General features: G+C 41.9%; 1 protein-coding gene across 9 annotated transcripts in view; it reads left to right on the top strand.

Moving 5' to 3' along the window:
* Window positions 1-15,654, top strand: part of LOC308103492 (nesprin-2-like) — a 111,375-nt gene that overhangs the window by 57,272 nt on the left and 38,449 nt on the right. For all 9 annotated transcript variants that reach the window (XM_080453479.1, XM_080453475.1, XM_080453476.1 and 6 more), the window contains 12 exons: window positions 513-712; window positions 1,799-1,931; window positions 4,359-4,532; window positions 6,644-6,793; window positions 7,558-7,725; window positions 8,204-8,359; window positions 8,703-8,873; window positions 10,479-10,649; window positions 12,469-12,602; window positions 12,805-13,000; window positions 14,612-14,794; window positions 15,342-15,455. In XM_080453479.1, the coding sequence (XP_080309605.1) occupies window positions 513-712; window positions 1,799-1,931; window positions 4,359-4,532; window positions 6,644-6,793; window positions 7,558-7,725; window positions 8,204-8,359; window positions 8,703-8,873; window positions 10,479-10,649; window positions 12,469-12,602; window positions 12,805-13,000; window positions 14,612-14,794; window positions 15,342-15,455 (1,950 nt within the window). The remainder of the gene's footprint in view (window positions 1-512; window positions 713-1,798; window positions 1,932-4,358; window positions 4,533-6,643; window positions 6,794-7,557; window positions 7,726-8,203; window positions 8,360-8,702; window positions 8,874-10,478; window positions 10,650-12,468; window positions 12,603-12,804; window positions 13,001-14,611; window positions 14,795-15,341; window positions 15,456-15,654) is intronic.

The following is a 15,654-nucleotide window of genomic DNA, read 5'->3' as shown; positions in this document are numbered from 1 at the left end:
CTTTTTGTGGTAATTTTCCCCCTCTGAATTCAAGACTGCCTTCCCTATGAACAACCTTCCCTATACTTGGTATAGGGGTCAAGTATATTGGTGGGGGAACAACTTTCCCTGTACTTGACCAACCTGCTCTATACTTGTTATACGGAACGGATACTTAATTACTGTACTATACCGGGACAACCTTCCCTATACTTGTTATTTACTATATCAGATTCATTAACTTTGTTTTAAGACCTTACATTTTTCCAAAAAGCATACTTCTGCAAGCTGTAGTTCCAGAACTGTTGGATCTGACCCAATCTGAATCTCTAATTTCATATGCAATGAAAAAAACTAAAATGCTCATTGACACACCGTATACTGTGTTCAGTCCGTTATTAATCTGTCGGTTGTTAACACAAGGATACAAGAATGAAATAAAGGTGTAAAAAATATAATCTAAAAAAGAAGAGATGATATTGAGACAAATAAATCTACAGAGAGGATTATTCCTGATTCTCTGTGTCCCTTAGCGAGTGCTGGACCAGCTAGAGCAGAGCAGAGACGTTTTAGGCTCGCTCCTGGATCAGGGCAACATGCTGCAGCTTGATGCAGGATGCAGTACCTCAGCCAGCCAGGCAGGAGGAGCTCTGGAGCTACGGTGGCACAGCCTCCACAGGAGGACAGAGCACAAGATCAGGCGCTGCCAAGACATCCAGGACAGATGGTCCAGGTAGGACAGTTCTCAAACCTTTACAGGTCCATTTAGAACCCCCTCAAGGAACCATGAGGCTCCCTGCACTCCACTTTGAGAACAACTGAGGGAGGACATTAGAAAGCATTCACATTTGGAACTGCTGCAGGCAATAAGTACAGAATGCAATCTTCTCAGCAAATAATCACACAAACAACCAAAGAGAAGTTGTTTTCTCTTGATAATGAGAACATATACAGTACAATATAGCAATGATTATGTGTGTCAGTGAAATGGACAAGCGGTTCCTGTGTTATTTTGACCACAGTTCATCACAGGCTGAAACTGATGCTTTTCAATAATAGACATTTACCGTGCTATATCAAGTGCAAAGCTATTAAGTCATAGCTGTGATAATGTTAGGCATTTTAGTGAGAAAACAAGTTGCTTTTCCATTATAAGAAATTATTTACTTTGATATTTCAACATACGAACAGAGAAAGTAGTTGTGATTAGACCACTTCCAGTACTTGTGTTCTTTTTATTACTTATCCACAGGTATAAATGATACATCAGCAGTTTAGTAAGTTTTATCACATCTGTAGCAATATGCCAGTGAGTAAAGAATCTCCTGCCAAAACCACATTTCTTCATGATCTGTGGAAATAGATTATATTCCAGTTCAGTCCATTGAGCTCTGCAGAAATAATTGAAAGAAAAAGGGAATGTAAAACAAGAGTTATGCTGGTGGAAGTCAGTTCTGCAGACCCACATCATTATTAATTTTAAACTGTCTAAAACCTTCTACAGCATGTTATTTATGTTATTTACAGTAACACATCAGCATGGAACAACATCATCATTTCCTCGCTGTTGGGCAGAAACTTTGTTTTTCCATGAATGAATGCCCTATTTTCACTGGTGGATAGTAACTAAGTAAATTTACTCAAGTACTGTACTTAAGTACAGTTTCAAGTTACTTTAACTTTACGTGACTGCCTTGACAGTGACGATTTGTAAAAATGTATTGTACCTGTTTCTCTGTGTCCTATTTCATTCTCTGATAGAGAATTAAAAAAATATATATATATATTTGACGCACCATCTCTCTCCCCCACCTCATAGATACCAGAGAGACTCAGAGAGACTAGATAAATGGCTGTCGGAGGCCCACACCCAGCTGGAGACCTTGTCGGGAGTGGTTGACGGCACTATCCAGAATCAGGAACATATTCCCAGCTGTGTCATTCAACTCTTGGTAAGAAGCAGAGCAGTTGATGACTTTGGTCGTACTAGGGAGACTCTGTGGGTGTGATGAATGATGGTGCTGAAATACAGTAACTGAACCAAAGTGCTTTCTTGGATAAGTAAAGGCGGTAAGAGATATATATACTGTAATATGAAATGACATAATACTGGAACATAGTTAAAGACACTTGCTTTTAACTTGCTCGGTGAAATTCATTGCTGATGCTCTCGATGCAACAGATGAATGCCTATTTCTGTGGCTGAAGACATTTTAAAAGGATTTTTACAGACTGTTTTCTCATTTCAAGATGAATTTTTGTTTGTTTCACAAAGTGTTTCACAATGTGGACACACACAAGATGCCTCTCTGCAAATAACTGGACAGATCAGTGCTAAATATCTTTATAATCGTTTGCATGCCAGTAAGCCACATGCCTCCAATAATTTGTTTTCACATTTTATACTTTCTGATTTTTATTTTTTATCATGGAAGTCAATGGGGCTCTGATCAGGGTGAAACCTGCGAAGCCCAAATTTTGAGTCATACGTCATAGATATGTCATAGACGACAGTAGATCAGACACTGTAGATCATGTAGATAACTGAAGTCAGGCTGACCTGTCTGAAATCCACACTGGGGCCACGCTGTTTCCTTGTGGATCCCAACATCCACGTGATTTGATTTTTGGTGTGTAAAGGGCTTCAGAATCATACATCATCAGACAATATAATGCCATATAATATACCGTACTAATCCCAGTACTAAAAAGTAGGGGTGTAACGATACATTTTAACAACGATTCGATACGTATCACGATACTTGGTTGTCGATACGATACATGAACGATACAGGTTAATTTAGAACGATACGATATGTTTCGATTCAGTGATTTAGTCGATACGATACATGAACGATACAGGACAGGTTAATTTAGAACGATACGATTCTATTCAATGACTTAAAATCGATATAGTAACTATTTATTTACCCAAAAATTCTGTGTGAAAAATAAATACCTGGATACTGGATATAAATCCCTCTTTCTCTTTTTTTCTTCTTAAAAGTACTTAGTTTGATATAATTGATTATTTGCATTGCAGAACGATTCGATACGATTATTTGCATTGCAAAACGATTCGATACGATACAAAGTCAAACGATACGATATTTAGCTGTTTGCATATCGATATAGTAGATCGTTGAAAATTCAAAACGATGCATCGATGCAGTTACTGTATCGTTACGGGCCTACTAAAAAGGGTATAGTAAAATGTATTGCTCTTAAGTTATTTGAAATGAGACATTCTAATAGTACATGGCTCTTGCAGCCCAAAACAGTCAACTTGCTGAACTAACCACTTTCCAATCTGGCATCCCTATTTTCACGTCGTTATAGGTGCACATTTTTTAAGATTTTTGAAAAACGCCAGGTTGAAAGTGGTTGATGCTCAAGTATCAAGTGTTTGATTGTTACTATAGGCTGGTGCCGTCTGCAAGAGGTGTGTAAAACAGCTGTTAACTAGAAAAAGTGCTCCTCGGAGCACAGGTCTCCGCCAGGTCAGGTACGTTATTGTGGCCTCCTGGTGGCGCTATAATAGGCCAATGTGAAAAGGGTGCCATTTGTTCGAGGGCTTTTCACTGCAATCGGACACTGCATTCATGATTTGAGGCATTTTGTTCCAAAAATATGTTTGCAAAATTAGACCTGCTGGTGGCGCTATAACAGGCCAATGTGAAAAGGGTGGCATTTCTTCGTCGGCCTAATAGAAATGTGCGTGTGAAATTTCACGGAAATCGCAAGCTGCGTTCATGATTTGAGGCATTTTGTTCAAAACGGAACAATCCTGCAAACTTTGGAAGCCAATCTTAGGCAATCAGGATGGAATATGGGAAATCGGATAAATCCGTGTTGATAACATGACTATAGAGATACTGTGTACCGATTTGTGTGATGTTTGGACAAAATCTGTAGGAGTAGTATCAATAAATGTGTTTTACACATATCGGCCTCCTGGTGGCGCTATAACAGGCCAATCTGAAATATTTGAGTTGGCATCCAGGGAGTGTGCGTGCACAGTTTCGCAGCGGCCGGGCCAACGGTGCCAGATATTAGCTGCTAACGGACTGACAGGACGGACACACGGACGGACAGACGTACGGACGGACGGACGGACAGGGGGTAAAACATACTCTCTGCCAGATATTAGCTGCTAACGGACTGACAGGACGGACACACGGACGGACAGACGTACGGACGGACGGACGATGAATGGGGGAGGGGGACTTGCCCATGATGTTTTTGTTTCAGCGCTGATGGTCCTATAATGCTTTCCATAGGTGAGGGCTTGCAACATCCACTGTACTGAACTGTGTGTGATATGCGTCAGAGATGTCTGACCTACAGTATCTAACCACATCTGTACTATGTTCCTGCAGGATTTCTCCATGGAGGTGGAGGCCAGATCAGCCCAGAAGACATCTGTAGCCAGGGCAGGTACTCGTCTGAATAAAGCCAACTGTTCTGAGATGAGCAATCGACTGGCCCTTATAGAGCTCAGCTGGAGCAAGCTCATATCTGGCCGGTCCAAAGCCCTGGACAAACAGCTACAGGTACAATGAGCAATCATGTTTATTATGATTGCTTATTTAGTCAGCCTGTGGCCATGTTTTCCCGTTGTAGCCGAACCGGGAGCAGTTCTGGCACCTGACGTAGGGTTTTCGTCCGGGTTGAATGGGAAACATGGCCACAGTCTGACTAACTAAGCGATTTAAGCGGTTGTTTCGCCCCGGTCTAAAAAGTTAGGGTTCTGGAACATCCTCAAACATCTGTAGAATTTGGGGAATACCATTAGTTTTTGGATACGATGTGGCGAAAAAGGTAATCCACGGACCCTTTGCCAGTGTTCCACCGATTCCGGTAGACATCCTAGTGGAACCTCATCTCGGAGCTGTATAGCGGAGTGAGAGGTTCGTAATGGGGCTAAGTGCTGGACAGCTCCCAGTGTGGATATGTGTGATTTTGAGACAGGGCTTTTCTGCAAACCGTATGAGGCAAGGCACCACAAGGCAAGGCAAGTTTATTTGTATAGCACATTTCACCAACAAGGCAATTCAAAGCACTTTACATAAAACATTAAGCATTAAACACATTATAAAAGGATATATGAATTTAATAAAATAAAAAAGTGAGAATAAAACTGAAGAATAAAGGCCTTTGCAGACGGTGCGATTGGTCAATCAGTTTTTACCGCATGCGAAAAGACGCACGAATCGAACTGGGTTCGATTGAAAAAAGAAACGCACCGCCGCAGCCACTTGCCGCACGGCAAATTTGGAGCCGGTGTGCATGAGGTCATAGAGAACCATGTGTTCTTTTAAAAAATTACATTGTCCGCTTTTTCCGTGCGAGAAATCGCACCCTGTCTGCAAAGGCCTTAAGGGCGCGCTCCCACCAAAACATGGTCGGCTAGCGTTAAACGCAGGTTGTGCACGGCCACAGTTTTTTGCAGCCAGCGGATTCTAAAAAACGGGAGTGACCCACCTGTCACTCACTTTCAAGACCCTCCCCTTAGCCCGCACCGCCTTCTGCCTTGAGCACCATGTTGCTTCCTGAGTCTCGGGACGGTCCGCCTTCGACTCACCCGATTGGACAGAGGGGGAAAATCAGCTGTTTTATGCTTCAAATGGTCACGTCGTGTAGAGCGGATAAACGCAAGGTCTGCACGACAGGCGGAAAGATCCGCTCTTGCGTGAATCCACGCATTTACATTGACAAAGCATTGGCAGATTCTGCCCCAGAGGTAAAATAAAAGTGCGGTGGGAGCGCGCCCTAAGAGAGTAAAATCTAAGTGCAGAAGAATGATGGAAAAATCTCAATAAACCCAGCTGCAAACAGAGTGTTTTTCTTTTTTTTCCTTTTTTCCTTTGATCTAAAAGAACTGAGTAGTATTGAGAAATGAATTATTTGACAGACTCCAAGGGAGCCAGTGTAAAGATCTAAGAACTGGAGCGATATGATGCACTTTCTTGGTATTAGTGATATCTTCAGCTGTAACGGAATGCTTAGCTCTTATACTGTTGGAGTAGCCTGCGTATTTTTTTTTAACTGATGGAAACAAGCTGCATTCTCTAGGTTCTAGGACAATAGAAATTGACGTACTGTGTTGATGTAGCATAGCTACAGATCAATATCATTGAGGGAAAACTAAGTTAAGCTGCAAGTTCTTTGGCTCTGTAAATGAAAATTGTTATGTGAGCACTTTTGATTTGCAACCATAAATGGACAGAAAAATCCTCTTTAGTCAGGTGTTGAAAGCTGAAGGAAACATACCAAACGTTTCTCCCGTTCACTTTGTTTCCCATCGATCACAAGTGATCCAAGCACATCATCTACAGCGTAGAAAATATGCATCCACGTTTGCCATGTTAGAAAGAGTTTCCTTTTGATGTCTGACTGTTAGCTGACTGATTTTGAAGAGGGCCATTAAAGGAGGCAATATTACCTCACTAGAAACAGTTAGTAGTGTGATCAGGCACAGCATTAAATGGTCTGTGCAACAGCATTGCAGTACATACAAAAGTGTGACCTGCTTGTAAATCTTGACGAACGACTGGAATTTATGTGTGTCCCTATAGCACAGATAAATGTGAAACATGTCTGGCATCTTTTCAAATATACATTTTAGAACATATTTAAATGTATGTGTCTATCTGTCCATCAGCTGTTGCTGGCAAGATGCCCCCCGGTGGGGCTGTTGTCTGAGCTAGAGTCCTGGCTGAACAAGTTGAACACCATGTTAAATCAGGAGAGAGAGACGGTGCTTCAAGCCAGAGATGCTGATCAGTTGTTCCAAACCCTACTGCACTGCCAGGTAATCCTGTCTCCACTGCCTGTCGTATTGTTTTCTCCATCACTCTACTTTTATGATCCGTATAATGCACTTTCATTCAAATGTTTTTCCCTCCAGGCTAGTTTCATTTTTATAGCCACATAACTTCTTAAAGTAATTTAGATGATGGTTGGATGATTGCATCTTTAAATGTTATCATGTTACAACTTAATCCTCCTCATAGCAGTGTGGCTAAATTCCTGCATGTCTCCAATCAATGCTCCTCTGCAAAATGAGTAATTTAACTGTACCCAATTGGTCTATTTTTACACTCAGGGTTTTGCAGTGTATCCGCCTACTGTATCTGTATGTGTATCTGTGTATAAACCCATAGTTTGTTAGCTGTTCAAATTTAGAAACGTAGTAGCGTTGCATTGGCCGTTTTGCATAAAAAAAAATCTGATTCAAGTCAGAAAAAAACCTGAACAAATTCTCGACATAATTGTGGGTTGGTGTGCATAGAGGAGACCATAAATTTTAAGCAAATTTTAAGCAATTTTAAGTACCGCTTATGGTTGGCTAATTTAGCATAGTTCCCATATTTGTTTCTGGTTTTAACATGGGTCCATGCAGTGGATCTACAGTATGATTATGCATTTCCTTCACATTGGGCATTCAGTATTATTGTAGGCAGATAGAAATACTGTTATATCAAAGCTGACCCATGCTGCAGTCTAAAGTGTTTTGTGCTAGTTTTTGTAATTATTCCTATTTGTTAAGCTGCAGATTTTCTTGTCTTTCTAAAGGAGATGAAGACAGGTATGGTCAACGGGCAACTGGTTCTGGACTTCCTGTGTCAGTGTGGATCTCAGATGGCAGTAGGGCACATCCATTCTGAACGTACTCTTCATGCCGAGCGACTGGGCGACCTCCACTTGTGCTGGCAGCAACTACAAGCAGAGCTCGACTGCCAGGTGGGCACGTCAGCTACTCACAAAATACAATTAGTTACTAATCTACTACTACCCTTTTTTTTTCATCATCATCATTGTTTTTTTAGTTTTTTACTAAATAATTATAAGCCTAATCTTGTTGCTACTGCACAGACCGAACTGAACTAAACTTGAACTAACTTAAATTGACTCTCATATACATTCTTGACTCTTATTTATTACGCACTTTAGTTACATAGGATGCATTCCATTAATTTATTATGCAGAATTGTTCTATATTATGCACTTTATGTCTGCTCCCCTCACCTCTCTTTTATGATCTAATTCTCTATCTATCTTTTAACTGCATTGATGAGGATGCACAATTAAGAATTTCACATGTGATGTTACAATAAAGATTGATTGTGATTCTGATTTATTATGTAGCACATTTCTGAAACAGGGGTTTACAGAGTGCTCTGTTCCAAACTTAAATTTCTGGTGAACTGCTTTTCCTCAGATACGTGAGATTGAACAGATGCATCACACGTGCACAGACAGAGAGAGGAGGCTGGCTCGTCTCTGTGGCCGGGTGACACGGGAGACAGAAAGACTGAACAAATGCCACCATCCTGTCAGTCAAACTCTGGCTCAAAAGGCTCTGCTGGAGTGGGAGGTGCAGCATTGTGCTTACGTGCGTGTGCGTGTGTGTGTGTGTGTGTGTGTGTGTGTGTGTGTGTGTGTGTGTGTGTGTGTGTGTGTGTGTGTGTGTGTGCGCGTGTGCGTGTGCGTGTGCGTGTGCGTGTGTGTGTGTGTGTGCGTGTGCGTGGAAAAAAAGAAAAAGGAAAAAATATATATACTGGTACATATATGTTGAGACTTCTTTAGTAGCCAAAATACAATGCTTCAATGAAACATCACTTCAACCTTTGAGGGAATTCAGATATATATATATAAATATGACAGAAATGGTTTCCAGGCCATTAAAAACAGACCATACTGTGTCTGCTTTCTCCCAGGCTAATGAGGAGAGAGCCAAGGAGGTGGCCGTGGCACTGCAGGAGTTGCAAGCCACCCGTGTGTACATCGTCCAGGAGGAGGGGCGTGAGGAGGGGGAGCACCCTAGTGACGCTGCCTTCATGGAGCAGATGGAGAGTGTCAGTCAGGCCTGCAGTGCTCTTCAGCAGGAGGTAACAGAACAAGTCACTGACTCTTTAGGTCTAAGGAGATGCAGGATGAGACATTTAGGGCCTCTTTCACCACTGTGAATTGAATCACAAGTTTATTTGGCGGTTTTACATAGACCTTAAAGGGATATTTCACTTTTCAAAACAAATTGGGTCATTTTATCGTCTACTCAGGCTTTTGGGAGCACCGGACAGTTTTTAAGTTGCTTGATTCAGTATTTACATATTTGATATTAATTTTATCAGACATGCCCCCTTCCTATACAAACCCATTTTAACTTCAAACCATGGTGACTGATATTGTTGCTATTGTCCAGGTTTTGTCACCTTTTTTGGCAATAAACACACCTTTCTTGCAATGCAATCTTAACACATTGAGTGCCAGCCAGGTACTATGCATCCGCTTCATCCGTGGGGTGCCAGATCATTGCCGCCTTGCTCTGTATGACGTAAGTATATGAGGTCGGCACCAACAACAATACGAAGAAAGAGAAAGAGCTTGTCCCCATCTTATGGACCCCCCCAGGTTGCCAAGGAAAGGAAGAGGTGGTTCGTTATGGGGAATACATTAAAGCTAATTTTACCAAAGCCACATTGCTCGCCCCTTGCACGCTCAGTACGAAAGATGATGTGATGTCAAATCTGTACGAAGTCGCTAAATATCTACGCATTGCCGCGAAACCACAATACTCTGTGGAAGGGAGATCCAAACAGGAGATGGGTAGATAAACGTTTAAGGGTTAAGTGGTTAAGGGTTCAGTGATGACAAAAGAATATGGGTGGGGAAGTGAATGAGCAACACTCACCCCCCTCCCTCAACACCGTTGAAGTGCCCTTGAGCACTTCAACGGTGCTGCTCAGTACTCCACTGAAGCTGCTCAGTGGCCAATAGTGTGAAGCAGGACGTCCGTTGCTGAAAAAGAGAATACATGTGCTCTGAGCCACTACTGCTACACCTCCCCCTAAAAAATAACAATTCAAGACTTCAAGCACTACAAACACCTGTTGTAACTGTATGAAGAACAAGGTTTTGTTCTCTGGGGTTCCATTTGAATGATTGCAGAAGAAAAGGATTTCAGGGGGACAAAATACAGTAGTTGATGATAGGATTGAATCCTCTCATTCATATTCACCTACCTAATGTACAATATCAACAATGTATCAGTTATTATTATATTATTAACTCTCTCAGTGCCAAGCCCCGAGTTATCCTGAGTTTTTTTCTGAATGCCCTCAGTGCCAGAACGAAAAATCCCGAGTTAAAAAAAAAATATATATATAAAAAATTCAGAACCCAAGATTCAATTCAATTCAATTCAATTTTATTAAAGTGTCAAATCACAACAAGTTGTCTCAAGACACTTTATCGGCCGATAATATCGATAATATCGGGAGGCCGATAATATCGGACATCCCCTACCGCAGTAGAACCCCAAAAGTCCATGGCAGAGACTCTACGAAACATGGACAATTGAGAGTAGCAGGCTTAGCTGTTAACGTCTATCAACAGGAAGAGTGATGTACAGAAAACATTTAAAAAATATATATAGATAAATAAGAAGTAGATATATTGGGAGACATTATGCTGTTTGTCCTGGCGGTTTACAGATGGAGGTTTTGAGACCAGCTCTCCAACGCACCCTAGAGGCATGGAGTGGTTTCGACCACGAGCTGAGTGAGGTCCTCCGCCACATCACCAGGGTGCGCTGCACTCTGCAGCATCAATGCACTAGTCTGTTCTCACACAAGCAGGCAGTGGCATATGTAGAGCAACTTCAGGTGAGTAAGATAATTAGTGTGGTTGCCCTAACAGGGCAACCAGACTATAGTAATAGTCCCACTTTATTCTTTATTTCTAGATAAACTTTAATTTGCCGCGCTACTCCTCCCACAGTTTTTTCCCCCCAATTTCGTGCCATATGTCAAAATGACCGGCTTCACCGGGAATCGTGTGCTATCATTTTGCTAAGAGATTGGTAACATAGTTTAATTGATATTGATTTATTAGTGCATTAAATTTCCCCATCCACTATAATGGGAAAATGAAAAAACGCCCATTCAAGTATTTTTTTCTCAAAAACTGTAAAGGCTAGAGGTACAAGACTAATTTAGTGCGAAATTATTAAAAAATTAATTAAACCAGTCGGCCTCATGGTAGCGCTATAACAGCCCACTTTACGTTTTGGCCTATAACTCTTGAACCGTAGGTCGTAGAATAAAAATCTTTTTTTCCCTAGGTACCTTGGGTCATGACGCAATAAATATAATAGGCCACGCCTATGCGTCAGGATAGATTTTCCGCCATTTTGGATTTTCTTCAAAACACACTTTTAGCTCCTCCTCCCACAACTTTTGTCCAAATTTCACAAAAATCGGTTCACATAATCTCTGGACCCATGCGATAAACATATCCAAACGACATTTTGATAGTCCTTACCCTTCGTCCGTAATTGCCTTCCAAAGTTAGTGGGAGGGGCCTGTTTTACAAAAAAAATCCAAAAATCACAAACGAAACGTCCAGTCAATCCCAAATTTTAATCACATGTCAAGGGTGGTTTATTCAACAAATCCCCAAAAGCATTTCCACTTTGATCAATAGGGGGCGCCACAAATGCACAAAATGTAACCGTTTGATGCAAAAACATGATTTTGGGGGGGGGATCAATCCTCTCAAAATGAAACGCAAGTGATCTCAGGAGTGATGTGATAATGTAATTGGCGCAGCCTCCCACGGTATTCCTCCCGGCGTATTCCTCGAGTCCCGGCGGCAGCGACCCGCGACCGGCGTCGGCGCAACCACACTTTGCAATTTCCCAGAATTGCGAAAATTCTAGTTATAGAATTGTCATCCTTTCTCACCCTGTATGCTTAACCCATTAAGACCTCAGGCCGATTCTACAAATGCCTTCTAAATCAGTAGTTCTCACACTATCAAGATTTTTCAAAAATGTTCAAAAATAGTAGATGTAGTAGATTAAACCTTTACTTTGTTGACCGATGTCCCCCATGGGGTCTGTACTTTTCCCTCTACCCAAAATCTCTTCGCTGGAAATAGCAGATGTAAAAGATCACAACGCATTGTGACATGTTGTAAGCTTGTAGATCTATTTTGGCCAAATGTTCCCCCTATTACGACATGCCCAAAATAGGGATGCTAGGTTTCATGTGGTTAATTAAGTGTTTTAAAACTAATTAAAACTTTTTCATGTCAAGGACCCGGTTGCAGGGACCCCCATACAAAATTTGGGTTGTTAAAATGTTTCAAAAAATATTCCAAATGTTTCCATTTTTTTCAAGATTTGTAAAAAAAAAAAGAAAAGAAAAAAGAAGCTCTCAAGCTCATAACATGTCACGATGCGACACCTTGTGAGGTTGTACATTTTTAAAAAGGGTTAAAATGGTTGAACTGATTTTGATGCTATATTGTTAACTAATTTAGCTGGGGAGCCCCTGGAACCTCCTCACGGACCCATGGGGGTCCTCTGACCCCCCTTTGAGAACCACTGTGTACAGGATGTAGTCCATCCTCAGTGAGTAACTGTATTGTTATGTGAGGTGCTGACAACCAACCAGACCCAAAGGTGTTTTATGTCCACAGCAAGTCCAGGAGAAGGCTAGTGAAGGGGAGGAGCTCTGTGCTGCTGTGGACCAATCATATCAGCGTCTGCGGAACACAGTCGATCCTGGCACTGCCCAGCTGTTGAATAAGCGAATGGAAGGAGAGAAAACACGGTCAGAGCCAATATAGATGACAAATTTTGATTTCTAGTACGTAGGTAGGATAAATGTATGTATGTCTATGTTTATCTAAATATTGATCTATTGTATGTATGTGCGTGTATGTATTTTTATGTGTTGAATTCTCATCCCAGAATTCATAATTAGCGTGCAAAAAAGAAACCGCACTCAGCACAAATCTGTTGCGACTCCCTAGGTGGGCGAGCGTGGTGCAGGAGGTGAACCAGGAGCTCCTGAGGGCTCAGGAGGTGCTCTCTCTCTGGAACGGGTACATCCAGCTCTCCGACCACTGCTCCCTGCGCCTGCAACAGCTACGGAGTCAGTGGGAGGTGCTGGCGAGATCCCAAATAACACCACCACATGACATGCAGTCAGAGCTTGATGCAGTGGAGGTGAGTTCAGCCCACAGCTTTTGTGACAGCTTTTCAGCCTGCTGTGTGGAGTGTTCTGGGGGAACCAGAAGAGCTAAAGCCTCTCAGAACAGCAAACAGCACAGAGGTCCCACTCCCAGTTATACCTAACACAGTTTGACCACCCTATATAGTGAAACGTTCAATATAAAAGTAAAGCCAACGTTTCAGCTTTAAAGGTGCCATCATCAGGGTAAATAAACGGCATCTTTCTATTTTCGTGGATTTCCTATATCTCAGTACTCAAGTTGTCCGTTTTCCAATATACAAAGCAATCTTATATACTGGCTCATGGTCGCCAAGCGCGCAGCTGTCACTGTGGAAGATGCACATACACACTGATTCATAGGCACATGCTGGAAACACACACAAGGACGTACACAAGGATATGACAACCCACCAGTGTGTGAGGGTTATTCAGGAAGCCCTTTATTTTTGCGGGCAGTACTGAGTATGTGAAGGACAGTCTATGACGTCAGTAATCTGCGATGTCAGTACTGTGACGTCAGGCACCTCCTGTTTGGGCAAAAACCAAGGTGATGAGCTGCATGTATGCAATGACTGAGAAAAGAGCATCTAGAGCCCACAAAATGGTTCAGAGACTTCTTCAGAGCACAGACATTCATTATTGCTTTCCTCGCACGCCATTAACAGGATGGCAGTCCATTTCAGAGTAGTCTAATGGACTGTATGCTTGAATAACACATTGCTTATTACCTTCCTATCTCTCTCTCGCACTCTCGCTCTCTCTCACTCTCTCTCAACACGCACGCACGCACGCACGCACGCACGCACGCACGCACGCACGCACGCACGCACGCACGCACGCACGCACGCACGCACGCACGCACGCACGCACGCACGCACGCACGCACGCACGCACACACACACACACACACACACACACACACACACACACATTGTGCTCTTAAGCTAAATTGGGATGTTTTTCTTTTTTCTGAGAAAGGAACTGGGAACATTGGCATTGGTGACTGACTGACTCAGGTAGTAAGATGACTAAGCACATACATCTTTATTTCAGTGCATGAAGACCAGACTGGAGTTGACGTCATTGCGTAAACAAGCTCTCCCTGTGGAGCTCCACTGCCCAATTATTTTCTGCCTCTGTACATTTCAGCAGCACTTATAAACACAAAATACCTAAAGCTAGAACTCTTTTGACTGCCAAATGCAGCGGATATTAAATCAGCGGAGATGTTGGATTGTACTATACAGTACATGTCTTCTTGTCAAAACAACTTTGTACATTTTCCTTGATAGTCTTTATGTGCCGAGGGACTGTAAATGCGTCAGTCATGAGGTGAGAAGTAAATAATTATAACTACTTGTTACCACTGTGCAGAAAGACTACTTTCACTTTCCACAGTGGAATAAAGGGCATATGGCAGAGAAAATAACATTCATACAGTATCTTTAACCGATCTGGAGTCTCAGTTGTACTTCCATTCTCAAGGTCCAAGTTTTTCTATTGTCACATGCACTTAGAACACAGCTGTGACAACACTGCAGGCAGTGACATTCTTGTTATTACGGTGTTTTCCTTTTTACAAGCTTTTTGTCCCTTTTTGTCAGAAATTGCAGGATGGCGTCAAAGATTTGCAAAGCAGCGTGGGAAATATGTTCGCGACGTCCAAGCTTCTTATTGGACACCTGGAACCCCTGCCTGCCAATGTCATCCAATCAAAGACCAGACTGCTGTCACGTGACATCCTGCTACTTGGCCAAACATTGTCAGGGACAAAGGCACATCTTCAGGTGAGAAAATGAGATTAAATCATGAATCAATGAAGATGTAAAGATCTTTGGTTTCCAGTGAAAAAAGACAGCGATGATGCCACGTTATGATTCAAATGTCACTGTACGGTACTAAATTATTCTTAAAAATGCAAATGATCAACAGTGTATTCTTTTTATTACGAAATAGTGTTACTTGGGGCCAGCATAATTAAAAGTGCTGTAAGTGATATTTTTTTTAAACAAATGTAAGTGCTTGTCAGACACATTTTCAGGTGGGTTAATTTCATAATTGTAGGAGAGAGAACCCCACGAAGATAATTTATCAGCTTGTGTTTCAGTTCCAGCACCTTTAAGGTGTAGTATACAGTAGCATTGTGTGGGGACCTTACCGCTGGATCAATAGATCCTGGAATATTAATATAACAAATCATATCACTAGTTTGCTCTCTATGTACAAGAGGACTTGAGAGAAGATGGTCTGTGTCCATGTTTTGCTATGTACGGACAATAGTACTTGGAGTTGGCACAACATGTTCTGTATCAATGGTTTGTTCTCTATGTACAGGAGGACTTGGCACAACATAAGACATTCTGTACTAGCTTGGAGGCCCTTGAGAAGCAAGCACAGAACATACTGCACAGGCTGCCAACCAGCTTGAGTGAAATCACCTCTGTGAAGGTGAGTCACACTCCCTAATGGGTTAATGTGCCTGCCTACTGTACGTACAAGAAGGTCTTGATTTTAGGCCATTACTGGATGTTCCCATACAAGTAATTGGACTTGGCACGTTTTCTTTCCAGACACAGAGATAATATAGAAGTAAAATATACAAACGTTTAGCAAAAAAGTAAAAAATAACCAAATACAAGTGATATAA

Source organism: Gymnoscopelus braueri, assembly GCF_963280865.1.
Source record: "Gymnoscopelus braueri genome assembly, chromosome: 16".
Lineage (NCBI taxonomy): Eukaryota > Metazoa > Chordata > Actinopteri > Myctophiformes > Myctophidae > Gymnoscopelus > Gymnoscopelus braueri.
Note: the sequence above shows the minus strand (reverse complement) of the source record. Positions and strands in the feature narration are given on the sequence as shown.